The sequence below is a fragment of the Artibeus jamaicensis genome, unplaced genomic scaffold (assembly GCF_021234435.1).
Source record: "Artibeus jamaicensis isolate MK-2021 breed Jamaican fruit bat unplaced genomic scaffold, CSHL_Jam_final contig_332, whole genome shotgun sequence".
NCBI classification, from domain to species: domain Eukaryota; kingdom Metazoa; phylum Chordata; class Mammalia; order Chiroptera; family Phyllostomidae; genus Artibeus; species Artibeus jamaicensis.
This window is the reverse complement of record NW_026521788.1, coordinates 25,554,060-25,571,635: the sequence shown is the minus strand read 5'-3', so window position 1 is coordinate 25,571,635 and position 17,576 is coordinate 25,554,060. Positions and strand designations below refer to the sequence as shown.

General features: G+C 36.8%; 1 protein-coding gene across 2 annotated transcripts in view; it reads right to left on the bottom strand.

The window, feature by feature from the left end:
- The window catches only part of ADK (adenosine kinase), a 596,970-nt gene that overhangs the window by 531,951 nt on the left and 47,443 nt on the right, over positions 1-17,576 (bottom strand). For both annotated transcript variants that reach the window (XM_037130487.2, XM_037130488.2), the window contains exon 2: positions 15,552-15,626. In XM_037130487.2, coding sequence (XP_036986382.1) covers positions 15,552-15,626 — 75 coding nt within the window. The remainder of the gene's footprint in view (positions 1-15,551; positions 15,627-17,576) is intronic.

Here is a 17,576-nt window from a genome sequence, read left to right as displayed (position 1 = left end):
CCACTGAGCCACACCTGTCAAGGCCAGCCTCCTTTTTAATCTGTCTCCTCAAATCCAATGGCCTACTGCAGACACAGTGATTTACATAATTCCAAATGTGAACCCAACTATGTTGTCCCCCTACTTAAACCCTATTGCCCCTAACAGGGACATGAGACACATTCCACGTTCCTTAGTAGCCAAATAATATCACCTAACATATGGCAAATACATAAATCATCTCATTCAATCCTTACATTTTAATATCCCTATTTTAATATACTATTATAATATTCCTAATTTTTCACAAGGAAACTGACTTCCATAGATTAAGTAACATAACTAAGGTCACACAACTGCAAGTGGCTCCAGAGAACACTCATAATTAGCCTCTATTCTATAATACCACAGTAATAAAGTGATTTCTTTCTCCATCTGTCTCTCAGACTACTAGATGCTAAAAGGAAGAAATTCACTCAAAATATATTTCCAAGACTCCCGGCCAAGATGGAGTCACAGGTAGATACACTGTGCCTCCTCGCACAACCAAAATAAGGACAACAAAAATTTAGAAAAAAAAAACCACCAGTACAAACAGAAAACTGAACTGTATGGAAGTCCACAAACCAAGGAGTTAAAATAGACACATTCATCCAGACCAGTAGGAGAAGCAGAGTCAGGCAACAGGGCAGAGAGGGGTCAAGGCAAAAAAAAAAAAGCAGTGGCTGGCGGACCCAGCATGACGGCAGATTGTGGACAGGCACAGCATGCAAGGCGGCTGGTGGAATGGCAGTCCCACAGTCATACCCAGACAAACCAGGTGAAACTGGGGAGCGAGACAGACCGTGCAACCCAGGGCTCCAGTGTGGGGAAATAAAGCCTCAAAACACCAACTGAAAACACCTGTGGGAGTTGAGATGCTGGGAGAGACTCCCAGCCTCACAAGAGAGTTCCTTGGAGAGACTCACAGAATCCTAGAATGCACACAAGCCCATCCACCCAGGAATCAGCACCAGAAGGGCCCAGTTTGCTCAGGGGAAGCAGCAGAAGGGACTGAAATCCTGCAGAGAGGTGAGCAAGCAGCACTATTCCCTCTCGGACCCCTCCCCCACACGCATCACAACCCAACAAAGGGATTGCCCCCGCCCTGGTGAACACCTAAGGCTCCGCCCCTCATATGTAAGAGGCCCATCAAGACCAAAAAAAATAGCCGAATTGGAAGAACAAATTAAAGCTCCAGAAATAATACAATTAAGTGACCAAGAGACAGCCAACCTATCAGATGCACAGTTCAAAGCACTAGTGTTCAGGATTCTCATAGAACTGGTTTAATTTGGTCACAAATTAGATGAAAAAATGAAGGCTACACTAAGTGAAATAAAGGCAAATGTACAGGGAACCCATAGTGATGGGAAAAAAACTGGGACTCAAATCAATGGAGTAGACCAGAGGACAGAAAGAAAAAAACAAACAAACAAAAAAAAGAAAAAACAAGAATTCAAAAAAATTGAGTAGCTTAGGAACCTCCAGGACATCTTTAAATGCTCCAATATCTGAATTATAGGGGTACCAGAAGGGGAAGAGGAACAGTCACCAGTGGAACACTTATTTGAACAAATAATCAAGGAGAACTTACCCAATCTGGCAAAGGAAATAGACTTCCAGGAAATCCAGGAAGCTCAGAGAATCCCAAAGAAGGTGGACTCAAGAAGGAACACACCAAGGCACATCATAATTACATTAGCCAAGATTAAAATGAAGGAGAGAATCTTAGAAGCAGCAAGAGATAAGGGGACAATCACCTACAAAGGAGTACCCATCAGAATGTCAGCTGATTTCTCAAAAGAGACCTTACAGGCAAGAAAGGGCTGGAAAGAGGTATTCTAAGTCATGAAATCCAAAGACCTACATCCAAGATTGATCTATCCAGCAAAGTTTTCTTTTAGAATGGAAGGACAGATAAAGTGCTTCTCAGGTAAGACCAAATTCAAGGAGTTCATCATCACCAAGCCCTTATTATATGAAATGTTAAAGGGACTTATCTAAGAAAAAGAAGATAAAAAGATGAACAGTGAAAGGACAGCAAACTCACAGTTATTAACCACACCTAAAACAAAAGCAAACTAAGAGGACAGCTAGATCAGGAGCAGAACCACAGAAATGAAGATCACATGGAGGGTTAGCAACAGGGGAGTGGGAGGAGGAGAAGGGGTGAGAAGGTACAGAAAATAAGTAGCATAGACAGTAGATAGAAAATAGATGGGGGGGGGCAAGAATAGTAGGGGAGATATAGAATCTACAGAACTTGAGACACATGGTCATATAAACTAAAGGGGGGGATGGTGGGGGTGGGGAGTGCAGGGTGGAGGGGAATGAAGGGGGGAATAGAACAACTGTAACGGCATAATTAATAAAATATATTTTAAAAAAATACTTTGAAATTTTAACAAACATCACTGGGGAAAAAATGTATCTAAATAAGCAAAAGAAGTATCAATTCCCTCCTTAACTTTAAACACTAATTACTTAAAATCTCACTTTTAAAAAGGTCTTTTATAAAAAAAAATTTTAAGTCAGGTACTATTTGCCAACAATAAATACACTAAAGCATGTGGGGAAAGTACAGTGCAGTTTCTCTGTACCAAGAGCTTACTGCATATGTCAAAGATTCACTCAGACACTTTTCCTAATTGTCTCTCCCCTCAGCAATGTTTATAAATGTGGCATGTAAGAATTATACTGTGGATGTTTAATTATAAATCTAGTATGAAAAAGAATACTAAGCTTCCTTTCAAGTAATATATTAGTAGAAAGCAGAAGAGAATAAGGAAATGAGCGCAATGTAAATCAAAGGAAATTATAAATCAAAAGAAAAAGAAACCTCTTTTTTGTTTAAAACACTGCTTACTTGAGGAATTATAAGTTAAGATCATCACATAAATTACATAAATTGTTTGAAATTTGAAACAAAGAATGAGGTCAGCAATCAACAAAAGATTTGAACTAATGGAAAGTAAGATACTTATTTTTCCAGCAATTGCTCTGAGGTAGAAAGCAGGCTTACTCATTTTGAACCCTCAAAATCTGGCATGTAGTTATTACTATTAGTTTGTACAATATGTTTCAATTATCAATAATTTAAGAATCTAGTTAGAAATACAAGTAGTATGGCATGGTGAAACAGGAAACACAGAAGGGTCAGGAGTTACAAATTCCATCTGTTAACTGCACTGTTAATTTTAATTACAGGTAAAACATCTCTGAGCCTGTTCCTCTGCTGTAAAATGAGTAAAAAGAACTGAATTATTTCCAAATCCCAATCTATTCCAAATTCTATGAATCTACAGTTATAGGTTTCCTCCTACACTACATAGAATAGTGAAATATACACCATATGCATACCCCTTGGACTTCCACTTAATAGGTACAAAGGCTATCTATTCTTCCTTCCAAGAGTCTGTTAAAATGATAATAAAGGTTAAGAAAAAAGAAAGCATCTAAAATAATAAGAATAATATAAGTATTAATGGTCAAGAAGTTTCTACACATTTTCAGTAAAAGGAGAGAAAACGAGGAACTCAGCAGAGCTGAAGAAACTAAAATTTCAATTGCAAGAGCAAGAAGCTACATATGACTAGCAAACCTAGTCCACAGGCAGAAGCAGTGAGTCTCAGAAGAAACAGGTAAGGCACAGAGCTTAAGGTGACTCACCATCACAACTCAAAATCTTGAGAGTTAATTAAGAGGGTTATACCCTCAAGAAACCAAATGGAAGCATCTTTAAACTAAGGGACACCAGGCAAAACAGGGGGAGTAGAGAGGGACAGATGAAACTGTCAATTTAATTATGGTAACTACAGCCCCCTTTCCCTGGCCAGGTCTAATAATAAAATAGTCGGGCTTTATTTTTCAAAATAACTTCAGAAAGGAAACTAGAAGACTTTTCTATAAAAAAAAAAAAATTGAAAAGACTCAGAGAATAAACTTCCAAACACTGATATTAAGGGCCATCCGCCCAAAAAACAAGCTGTTGGCCTAACCAAAGCCACAGTAAATTCCCATCAGTAAACAAGCCCAACTCATGTGTACCAACCTTGCGATGAAGTACTGAATATTAAATATGTGATGGGTGGAGGTGTGTTTTTAAAAAACAACAAAACACTTCTGACTTATTCACGAGTGTTCTTTGGCACTGTAACAAACTAAACCGTATCTTAGGAGGTTAAAATAACAAATAGTATTATCTCACAGTTATCTGATGATCAGGAATCCAGTAGTGGCTTAACTGAGTGTTCTGACTCATTGTCTCTTATGAGGTTGCTGCAATCATGTTAGGGCTCAACGGAGGATGAAGAATCCACTTCCAAGTTCACTTTCATGGATATTGGCAAGTCTCAGTTCCTCACTGGTTGTAGGCCAGAGGCCTTTTATCTCCAGTCACTTGGGCCTCTCCATAGGGAGCCTAAGTGTCCTCAAGATGTGGCAGTTAGCTTCTCCCAGAATGAGTAATACAAAAGAGAGTGACAAAGAGACAGCGAGAGAAACAAAAAGACCAAGCATACAAACAAGTGAGAAAGCACCCACGATAGAAGACACAGTTTTTTATGACCTAATCTTCGAAGAAGCATACCATCACTTCTGCTGTACGCCACTGGTTTACAGATCAGCCTTGGTGTAAACTGAGAGGGGATCACCAGGAACCATCTTGGAGGCTGGCTATCATAGTCTGTCCTCTGGCCCCCAAAGATCCCTGCCCCTTTCTCACATCCATGTGCGGTACTCCCCTCAACCCCCTGCCAACATTATATGAGGTATTACCAATAGCAAGCATATGGTAAAAATACTGGCAAGGCACTTCCAAGATTAGGTTATAAAAAAGACTGTAACTTCTATCTATGGAAGGGAAAACTACACTCTCTCACTCTCTCAAATGACTGGCAATAGGGCAAACAGCTATCATGTTCTTAGGACACAGAGGGGCCCACAAGGTAAAACACAGAGGCCCTCAGTGCAACAGTTCTGAAGAAACTGAGGCCAGCTAATAATGTGAGTGAGCTTGGAAGCAAACTGGTCACCCACAATTGAGCCTTGAAATGATTGCTGCCCTGGCCAACATGTTACAGAACAGAGGTCCAAGGGGGAGCAATATTTGGCCCACCCAGGGATGCCAAAAACTGTTACAGAACAACAGGGGCCCATCCCGAGGACTGTATACTAATACTATACTAATACAGACAACCACCTACTGGACTCATCTGTCTGCCACTAGAGGAAAAGACATCTCTAAAAGCCAGAGATTTGTGGGGGGGAAAAAAGGTTTATTTAAAGCTATACAGACTTAAAGTAGTGACCCAATGTCCCCATTAAAAATATCAAAGTCCTTTAGGATAACCACAGACGCCCACAGTGCTTCCTTCCCCCCCCAACCCTAATTCGAGGTACTCTAACTCAGGAAAAGAAGCACATGTTCACGTTTCAGGCCGCTGGCACTGTCAGCTAGTTCACCGTCCAAGCAGGATTTCTAATTACTCCAAAGCCATGTGGCACCTTGTCATGGTCTACTGGCAAAGAGTTCTTTCACCCTTCTTCCAGGCAAAGTGTCTCCTGCTTCCCAGGCCACGCAGCCAAAGGAAGCACCCCAAAGCCACGTGATCCTCTTCTACCAGAGCTGCAGGGGTCTGCACTCCAGCCAAAACCGCATGGTTCTTCTCTCTACCAGAGCTGCAGAGAGGATAGGGTCACCACTCTGCCAAAGACGAGTGGCGTTTCTCTGCTAAAGCCGCATGGTGATTCTTTCTACCCCCAGCTGTAGGGGCGTTCCCACTCTGTCCAAAAGCACATGACTCCCTCTCTCTGCACTGCCACAGCCGCATGGTTTCCTCTTCTCACATGGCTGCAGGGGTCTCCACTCTGGCAAAGCCACGTGGTACTCCTTCAATGGCTGCCGTATCTGGGTTTTAAATCCCTGCACCAGTCCCCCTTTGCAGCCTCATTTCCGACTCCTCCTACAATTGGATACACTTGCCAGCATTCCTGTATTATTCCAAGTTTACTGGGCTGCCATCATGAGTCTGGGCAGGTGTGGCCCCATGTCATGGAGCCAATCATTTCCAATCATATGTGAGATACTGTTTGTTGTTTTAAGCAGCCAACTTTTGGGGTAATGCGTTACACAGCAACTGATAACTATTACTACATGCTAAGTGATAGTTTTATTAAAGCTTTTTAAAGATTTATAAGAGCAATTCGGGACTGTTAAAAAAATCTTAAATTTTACAAAATGTGGAAATAGAAGTACCAACTCTAGCCACCCTACTCTCCTATGACTGTTAGAGTTTAGAACATGTCCTCCCAGACTTTGTCTTATTCCTCTGCAGAAAAATAAAATGAGCTTCTTAATGCCTTAGCCTTAAATGTGACAGCCAAAGATCACTTAATATTGGTGGAAAATCTCTACTGTGAAGGAGAAAGACCACAATAAATAATCAGAAAAGCGTAATCCACAGAAAACAGATAAAGCAAAAACACAGGAGAAACTTTCAAAAACCAAACAAAACTTTTTGTAATTAATATGCCTAGACCAACAAGAGAAAAAAAACTGCAACCACAACATAAGATCAAAATCTTACATAATAATTTACTAAAACCAAGGGCATAAAATATATATTAAAAGCTTCTATAGAGAAAAAAACTGGTGATATACAAAGGGAGAAGATGTCTCCGATGCTGGAAGACAAGGACACATCCCTTTGAAATTCTCAAAGAAAACTCTATATTAACCAATCAATAAGGTTTGAGGGAAAAAAATTAAAAGATCATCGGATATACACAAGGACTCAAAAATGTACCATACATATATTCATGCACTCTTTTTCTTAGGATGCTACTGAAGGATATGCTACACACACACAAAGAGAAAACCAATAAAGAAGATATAAGATGCAGGAAATGAGATCCAAAACAGGAGGAAGTCAAAAGGAAGTTCCAGGAAGACTGCTGTTTAAAAAAAAAAAAGTCTAACACCACAAACAGTTCAGTTTAAAGCACAAAGATACAGAATTTTAGAAGGGAGGTCTCCTGAGGAAAATTGGTTGATGGTCTTGCTAATTTTGAGGAACAGGGAAAAAGAATGAAGAAGGAAGCTATTAATAGGCAGATGACAGATTTAAAGAGTGGTTTGAAAATCTGAACACATGTACAGAAAATAACACAAATGAACAGAGGATGCAATAACTAACTGTAAGAAAAACAAAAAATATATATAAGGAATCACATTCCACAATTTTATTCATAGTGATTACTGATTTATTTCAGTGTAATATAATAATATGTGAAAGATGAACAAGAGGAAATGGTGGCAGGTGAAAGAGAGCTAAATCTTTCGCTGTTGAACTAGGTGGTCAATATATAATATCTAAAATTGACAAACCAAGCAAAAGCTCAGACACTAAGCTTGGGAATGGGAGGAAATGGTACACCTAGGAAATTAACCTGTATTCACCTGGCCTCACAGGAAACATTCAGGAATGTACAGGGGTTTTTACCAATTACTAGAAACTGGTCAGCAAGAAGGTATGTAATCAGACACTCTTCAACAATTTAAAAAACATCAAGAGAGTATAAAAATCCTGATAAGCCCTGGCTGGTGTGGCTCAGTGGATTGAGTGCCAGCCTGTAAACCGAAAGGTTGCTGGTTTGATTCCCAGTCAGGTCACATGCCTGAATTGCAGGCCAGGTCCCTGGTTGGGGATGTGGGAGAGGCAAGTGATTACTATTTCTCTGGCTCATCAATGTTTCTCTCCCTCTCTTTCTCCTTCCCTTTCCCTCTCTCTAAAAATAAATAAATAAAATCCTTTAAAAAAAATCCTGATAAGAATGGCAAAAGCAAAGCTCTCAGAAGGTCCTTAGGAATCCTCTCCACCATTACCCAATATGGGTCATCTCATCCTATAGGAACTTGAGCACTTTAAGTGTGCCCTTCCACAGTAAATGCTACTTTGTCCTCTCATCTGGAAGCCACCTTAATGGAATCATGTTCTTCTGGCCTTTCCTTACATTAAAGCATCTTTTACCCGTTGCCTCTGCCATCAATCACCCTTATGAAAATCACACATAGCAATATGTATTAGTATATTACTCAGAGATAGATGCCAGAAAAGAACAGCTAATAGAAATTAAAAATGGGTTTCTTCTGGAAATACAGCACTTGTGAGAAATGAGGTAAATGCAAAAGCAGAAGCAGAAGTAGAAGATGCACCAAAAAAACAACATTTTTTCTTAAAAACCCTTAGTACTAGTTTATTTTTTAATTAGTACTAATTTTATATAAATAATTGTCTACTGAAAATGTCAAATACATTTTTAAAGAACAAAATCAAAATAATAATAAAAGTTTATCAAAAATTTGTTTATTCATTTTCATATTGTAAGATATAATAAGTATATACTTAATTGCTAGGTACATTTTTATAGTACCTAGCAAACTGTTTCTGAATAATCACAAAGTTCAAATGCAAAACACTTATACTTACCAAAACACAGTCTGAAGTGTAAGCTAAACACACTCTACTGAAATAATAAAAAACATGTTCAAGTGTATTTTAGAAATCATCAGGAATATAAGGATAGGGAAGTATCTACCTTTTATGAACCGGGTGCAAAAGTTTGCTTTTTATTTCCAAGTAATGACTGCAAAAATCATGGTTAAGAATTTAAAAACCTCCCAAAATAAAAAAATAGAACTTCAAGTGCACATTCAGGATTCAGCAGCTAATAAAACAAACTATTTGAATGCCCAGTAGTGATAGTACACAGCTGCCAGATTATAATCATTCTGATCACATTTGCATGAATGTTTAAAAACAAACATCTAAACATAGCGCACAGAGTAAAAACAAAGCAAATTACCTAGGACTAAACACAGTATTGTCCCACAATATAAACATATATTCTCTAGGCTATATATGCTACCATATGCCTGGAAGTATGCCTGGAAGTATGTTTATCAAAATAGTAACACTGATTACAACATCATAATATTTGAAATTTTGTACATTCTCTTTGTATTTTTATATAGCACTTGATTTTTTCTAAATACTGCCAATCAATTAGTTGACTTCCTAGACAAAACATCTCACACTAACCAAACTTCAAACCCATGAATTCATGTTCGATTGATTTTTTAAAATAAAACTTTCTTGTATTAAAACTGGCATGCAGCCCTGGTTGGTATGGATCAGTGGATTGAGCACTGGCCTGTGAACCAAAGGGTCACCAGTTCGATTCGCAGTCAGGGCACATGCCTGGGTTGCAGCCCAGGTCCCCACTAGGGGGTGCATGAAAGGCAACCATACAATGATGTTTCTCTCCCTTCCTTTCTCCCTCCATTCCCCTCTGTCTAAAAACAAACAAAATCTTTTTTAAAAAACTGACATGCAATACACTATATATATTTAAGGTTTACAATTTGATAAGTTTTGATACATGTGTATACTCATGAAATGATCACACAATCAAGATAAAGAACACTCCACTAAAGATGCATCCTGTTCCTTGGTAATCTCTTCTTCCATCACTCCACCACATCCTACCAATGCATGTGAAACCAGTAATTTGTTTAATGTCACTATAGGTTAAATCGAATTCTGTATAATCTCATATAAATGAAGTCATATACTATGTATTCTTTTTTCTCTGGCCTTTTTTATTTTACTTTTCAATTACAGTTTATATTCAATATTATTGTTTTACTTTCAGGTGTACAGAATAATGGTTAGACAAGCACATCCTTTACAGTGATGCCCCCAATATTTCAAGTACCCACCTGGCATATATAGTTATTACAATATTATTAACTACATTCCCTATGTTACACTTTGCATCTCTGTGACTATTTTATAACTACCAATTTGTAGTTCTTTACACTTCACTTTTTTCACCCAAACCCCCAAACCGCTTCCACTCTGACAACCATCAGTCTGTTCTCTATCTATGAGTCAGTTTCTATCTCATCTGTTCGTTTATTTTGTTCTTTAGAATTCACATAAGGATATTTGTCTTTCTCCATCTGACCTCTTTCACTTAGCATAATACTCTCCAGGTCCATCTATTCTGTCACAAATGGTAAGATTTCATTCTTTTTTGTGGCCAGGTAATATAGTATATGTGTACCACAGCTTTTTTATTCCTTCATCTAATGATGAGCCCTTGGATTGCTTGCATATTTTGGCAATTATAAATAATGCTGCAATGAATATAGCGTACATATATTTTTTTTCAAATTACTGTTTTGGATTTCTTCAGATATATACCCATAAAGGGAATTGCTGGGTCATAATACAGCTCCATTTTTAATTTTTTGAGAAACCTTCACACTGTTTTATATAATGGATATAGCAATCTACATTCCCACCAATCGTGAATGAGCATTTCCTCTTCTCCACATCATCACAACACTTGTTTGTTGAGTTACCAATGACAGCCATTCTGACAAGTGTAGGGTGATACCGTGGTTTTAACTTGCGCTTCTGATGAACAGTGATACTGAGCATCTTTTCACGTGTCTACTGGCCATCTGCACAGCCTCTTTGAAGAGGTGTCTAATCAGGTACTCTACCCAATTCTTAATTGGCTGGCCGGTTTGTGGGTGGGGGAGCATTGTTGAGTTGTAGAAATTCTGTATGAATCTTGGATATTGACCCCTTCTCAGATGCATCACTGATAAATATGTACTCCCATTCAATAGGTTGTCTTACTTTGTTCATAGTTTCCTTTGCTATGCAAAAACCTTTTCATTTAATGTAGACCCAGCTGTTTATTTTTGCTTTTGTTTCCCTTGCCCTAGGAGACAGAACTGAAAAAAAATATTGCTGATATGTCAGAAATTTTACTGCCTACATTTTCTTCTAGGATTTTTACAGGTTTGAGTCTTAAATTTAAGTCTTTAATAATTTTGAGTTTATCCTTGTATATTATGTAAGAAGGTGGTCTAGTTTCTTTTTTTCTTTTTTTGCATGTATCTGTCCAACTTTCCCAACACCATTTATTAAATAGACTGTCTTCACCATAGTGTGTGTTCCAGTTGTCTGGCTTCTTTCAATAAACCCAATTATTCTGATATTCAACCAATCAATACGCTGTTCCTTTTTTATATCTGACTAGTATTCCACTGTATGAGTAAATAATCTGTTTAATGTTGATAGACATTTAGATAATGTCTAGTTTTTAACTATTAAAAACAAAGTTAACATGAGCATTCTTAAACAAATTTTTATGGACATATGCTTTTACTTTTCTTGCATAAATACCTAAAAATGGACTGGCTGGATCAAATAGTACAGTCATAGTTAACTTTTTAAGAAAGTGTTCAACTCAGTGCAGCATTTTACATTATCATGAGCAGGAAGTTCCAGTTCCCCAACATCCTGGCCAATACATGGTATGCTCTTTTTAAAATTTTACCCATTCTAACAAATGTGTAATAATATTTCACTGTTGCTTTAATTTATATTAATATTAAATATCTTCTGCAAACCAAAGTGTCATTGGTTCGATTCCCAGTGAGGGCACATGTCTGGGTTGCAAGCCAAGTTCCCACTTGGGGGTACACAAGAGGCAACCACACACTGATGTTTCTCTCCTTCCCTTCCTCTCTCTCTAAAATATAAATAAAAAATGAAAAACTCTAAAAAAAAGTTGACATTTTATTTTTAAAAATTTAAATATCTTGGCTGTTGCAAATAACGCTGCAATGAACATAGGGATGCACATACTCTTTCAAATTAGTGTTTTGGGTTTCTGTGAATAAATCCCCAGAAGTGGAATCGCTGGGTTATAAGGCAGTTCCATTTTTAATTTTTTTAGGGACATCCATACTGCCTTCCATAGTGGCAGCACCAATCTGCATTCCTAGGAACAATGCATGAAGGTTCCCTTTTTTCCACATCCCCACCAACACTGGCTTGTTAATTTACTGATGATAGGCATTCTGACAAAAACAAAACAAATTACTGACAGGTGTGAGGTATCTCATTGTGGTATCTCAATGTGGTTTTAATTTGCATCTTTTCATATATCTATTGGCCATCTGTATGTCCTCTTTGGAGAAGTGTCTATTTAGGTCCTTTGCTCATTTTTAATTGGATGGGTTTTTTTTTTTGGGGGGGGGGGTTGGTGTCGAGTTATAAAGTTCTTTATGAATTCTGGATAATAACCCCTTATCGGATGTATCATTGGCAAATATGTTCTCCCATTTGATGGGTTGTCTTTTCATTTTGTTGATAGTTTCCTTTGCTGTGGACAACTTTTTAGTCTAATTTGTTTATTTTTTTTTCTTTTCTTTCCCTTGCCTGAGGAGTTATATCAGAAAAATACTGCTACTAGAAATGTCCAAGATTTACTGCGTATGTTTTCTTCTGGGGTTTTTTATGGTTTTGAGTCTTACATTTAAAGCTTTAATCCATTTGCAGTTTATTCTTGTATATGGTGTGAGAAGGTGGCCTAGTTTCATTTTTTTGCAACTCTCTGTCTAATTATCTATCCCAACACCATTTATTGAACAGATTATCATTGCCCCATTGTATGTTCTTGCCTCCTTTGTCAAATATTAGTTGACCATCAAGGCTTATTCTTAGGTCTCTATAGGTCTCTATTCTGTTGCCCTGATCTGTATTAGTATAGTGTGACATGAGGTAGCATGTTTCCTCTAGCTTTGTTCTTCTTTCTCAAGATGATTATGGCTATTCACATGTCAGAGAAAGACAAACACCACATTATTTTACTTATATGTGGAATTAAATGAATAAAATAAACAGACAAAAAAATGGACACAGAGGCATGGATACATGGAAGACAATGACAGCTATCTGGGGAGGGTGTACAGAGACTGGATGAAAGAAAGTGAAGGCATTAGCCAAAGGTCACATATACATAACCCAAAGACATGGTAGAGTGAAAGTCAGAGTGAAGGGGGACAAATGCTGGTGGAGGTGGGCAAAAGGGGAGAAACGGGGACATCTGCAATAGTCTCAAGAGGCTGAAGTGGGATGGGGGAGGGATGGGGGTAAATGCAAACCACTGTACTTAAACAACAATAAAATAATTTTAAAAAACAATAAAAATAATTTTTTAATTCTGTTTTTTAAAAAAGTTAAATGTGGTCATAAATTTCTGAAAGATCTAATTTGAGATAGTTGATAAAGGTCTGTGGATACTTTTTTAAAAAGTCTTAATTTAGTACTATGTTCTAGCCACTGGACATACTACTCAGCAAATAAACTAAAACCTTAAATGAATTTCACAATAAAAAAGTCTAATAAAAAGATACATAAATGAATAAATAAATAAAAGATTGCTGTGGCTATTTGGTGACTCTTGTGCTTCTCCATATACATTTTTGGAATACTTGTTCTACTTCTGTGAAATATGCCACTGATATCTTGACAGGAACTGCGTTGAATCTACAGATTGCCTGGGTAGTGTGGATATTCTAACTATGTTATTTCTTCCTGTCCAAGAAAATGTTATATGCTTCTATTTATTAGTATCTTCTTTAATTTCTTTCTTCAGTGTCTTATAATTTTCTTAATACAGGTCTTTTATATCCTTGGTTAAATTTATTCCTAGGTATTTCATTTATTTTTTGATGTAACTGTAAGTGAGATTGTTGTCTTATTTCCCTTTCTGAAAGTTTATTATTGCTGCATAAAAATGCGACCAATTTCTGGATATTTATCTCAGAGCCTATTACTTTACTGAATTCATTTATCAGTTCTAGTCGTTTTTTAAAAATTGTGACAGATTTGCTTCGGCCTCTTTTTTCCTGTATGATTGCTGTGACCAATACTTTCAGTACTATGTTGAATAAAAGAGGTGAAAGTGAACATCCCTGTCTTCTTCCTGATCTTAAGGAAACCATTTGTGGTTTTTGCCCATTGACTATGCCTTTGGCTGTGGATTTGTCATATATGACATTTATACATTGAGTTATGTTCCCTCCATCCCCACTTTGCTGTGTTTTCATCATAAATGGATGCTGTATTCTATCAAATGCTCTTCTGGACCTATAAATTTGATCACATGAGTTTTATCCTTCATTTTGTTTATGCTCTATATCACATTTATTGATTTGTGAATACCATACCAACCTTGCATCTCCAACATAAATCCCACTTGATGAGGGTATATGGCTGGATTCAGTTCACTAATATTTTGCTGAGAATTTTTAGCATCTATGTTCATGAGGGATATTGGTCTATAATGTTGCCTCTTAAAATGAGCTGAGTCTTCCCTTCTCTTAAATTTTCTGGAATACTTTGAGAAGCATAGGTGTTAGTTCTTCTTTGAATGTTTGGTAAAAATCTCCTGTGAGCCATCTGGTCCAGGCTTTTGTGTGTTGAGAATTCTTTAACTACTGCTTCAGTTTCACTAGTTGTAATCTTTCTGTCCAGATCCTCTGATTTTCTGTCATTCAGTTTGGGAAGACTGTATGTTTCTAGGAATTCATCCATTTTCATTCAGATTGTCCCCTTTGTTGGCATATAAATATTTGTAGTATTTTCTCACAATCCTTTGTATTTCTGTGGTGTCAAGGGCTACTTCTTTTCCATTTCCAATTTTAATTATTTGGGTCCTCTCTCTTCTTTTCTGATGAGTCTGGTTAAAGGTTTGTCCACTTTGGTTATCTTTTCAAAGAACCAGTATTTGGTAACATTGATCATTCATATTATTTCTTTAGATCCTATTTTGTTTATATCTGCCGTGATCTTTATTATTTCCTGTCTTCTGTTCATTTGGGCTTCATTTGTTGTTCTTTTCCTAGTTCCTTTAAGTATAAAGTTACATTTTTTATCTGACATTTTTCTTGTTTCTAAGGTAGGCCTGTAACACTGTGAATTTCCCTCTTAGAACCACTTTCATTGTGTTCCAGAGTTTTGGGGTTGTTGTGTTCTCATTTCGTTTGTTTTAAGGAATCATTTGATTTCTCCTTTGATCTTGTTGTTAACCCATTTGTTATTTAATGACATGTTATTTAGCCTCTATGTCTTTGTTTTTCAGTTTTATCTATTGTGACTGATTTCTAGTTTCAAACCCTCATGGTCTAAGAAGATGCTTCATATGATTTCGATCATCTTCAATTTCTTGAGACTTGTTTGATTCCTAACATGTGGTCTATCCTAGAAAATGTTCCATGTGCTCTTAAAAAGAATGTATATTCTGCTGCTTTGGAGTGAAATGCTCCACTAAGAATAAATTTTAAATTTTAGGAATTTTTAAATTTAGAAAATCAGAAATTAAATCCTTAGATCAATCATATATGCTTCATCCTTGCAAAGAATAAAAAAATAAATTTTAAGTGAAATAGCAATAGGAATGAATAAATGTACTAAATTTTCCCTGGGAAAATGTGGTCAATTACTCAATAAATAATGATAGGGCACTTGAAATTAACCAGTTTAAATTTCCTGAGTTTTTTTCCAATTGAAAGTGTTAGATAGTAAATTCAATTCTAAAGTTTTCATCAGTTTCTCTTTAGATATGTTTCACATAGTACATATGAAGATTTTAATACTTACTTATCAAGGAAATCCTTATCCACTACAGCAGTGATGTCAAGAAGAGGATTTCCCATTCCAAAGAGAATATTTTCACTAAAATAAAAGGAACACAAGCACAAGTTAGAAATATTTCTGAAAGTAAGCTGATGTGTAAAATGCACACAAATACAAATATCTTTATTCATCTTCAAAATAAGCCAGACTTGCTAGTTTGTTAAATCTCTGATTTGCCTATCACATGTAGAACAACTCAGAGGTAGCATAAAGCCATTTAGAAAGCATGATGACTGTTAAACTGGACAATATAAAATATAACAAAAAAATAGATCATGTGATTTTTTTAATACTCAACAGGTAATGATTTAATTTCAATGTTTTTTAAATCTCTTACAATAAAGTTTTATAGTCAATAAACACAGTAATTAATGAGCACAGAGCAAGCTCTGCAGGATTTGAGGACATGGACACTTGTATCCCCCCCAACCTCCACACCTTGGGGTGATATTATGATTTACAATAAGAAATATGTATGTTAAGTGACTACTGCTCAATCCTTTCAGGAAACCTTATGAAATGTGAAACAGAGCTTCCTGTCTAAAGGATAAAGGAGAAAGAATTTATATACTGACTATTGTCCACCATTGCACAAGTATGCAGCATGGTCCCTTGATGACAAGTGCTAGCAAGATGCAATGGTCCAAAGCCTATGTAGAAGTTACTGCAGCAACAGTGGCTGTGTAAGGGTTTGGACAATGGAATTTAAAGTAGCACATAAGAGATGTCTTCATACAATCAGCTAAGTAAAACTATACAATTACTTATAAAATCAAATGACTTTAAACTATAGATTTTCCTCTCCACCTTTGTACATAACTAAGAAACTTCTACATGACTTCACTGTAATGTGACAAATAAACTTAAAAATACCAATTCTTTAAAACAGCTAGTTTCTTACATACACACACATATAAACCAGTGTCCAGGCCAGTAAATACTAAGACGTGTATTACCCTATGAAGACACTATATAAGCATTTTTATATTGATTTATCTAAAAGTGAACAATATAGGGTCTGCTATGCCCAAAACCTATGACTGACCCAGACTAGAATTACTATTTTTGTTCCAAATGTTAACAGCGTCTTTTTCCTGGAAAAAATGGTCCGCAATTTTTTAAAGTCTCAAAATTCGGGGCTCCAGCCAACATAAATCTATACTGTAATACTTTTTTTGGACACCTAATAAATTTTACTCCCTGACTTGGATATTAGAGTAGAAGTTCCTAAGAAAACGTTTTCTTAGCTACTGATACACAGTCACCTGGGTACTCATCGGCTCCAGACTCGTCAAACCCTATACTTAATCACATTTTGACAAGAAAAAAAAATGTTCCAGCAAAGTGTTTTAGCACTGGACACTTGCTCAGGACTTGCTAGAACTAGTGTGAGTCACAATGACTCCTGGCAAGAGAAAGTGCTTCATCACTCATCATTCAGTTGGTATTGATTGGTTTCATGGGCACTCATCATGGGTTTCAGAACGAATTAATGATGAATACCAAAGTACCACTGTATTAATGATGACTGGCCCTATGGACAGCAGAAATGTTTACTTATACTTACAGTCCCAGAAGAAATACTAATAATGACTGTCCTTAACTCTTATACTAATCATTCTCTCTTTAAATCCAGAAACCTCAGCTAAATATGTGATTCTTCTTAGTCCATCAACAAACACCATCTTACTAATAATTCCATATTCTTGGTGGGGGCATGAAATGTCCATAAAAGGTTTCAAAAAGTTCTGCATATTCCTGATTACCTAGAATGCCATACATATATACATGCCCAAGGCAGTGGGTATGATCAAGACCAGAAAAAGCCCTAAGCAATCACTTCTGAGCATGAGGCCCTTGAAACAAGCAGGAAATGAAGACTAAGGCAGAGTTACAAGCCAGACAGAGTTTTGAAAATACGCCTCAACAAGCACACAGATCCCCCCTCAGCAAAGACTGGGAGACAATAACAAGTATTGACAAGAATGT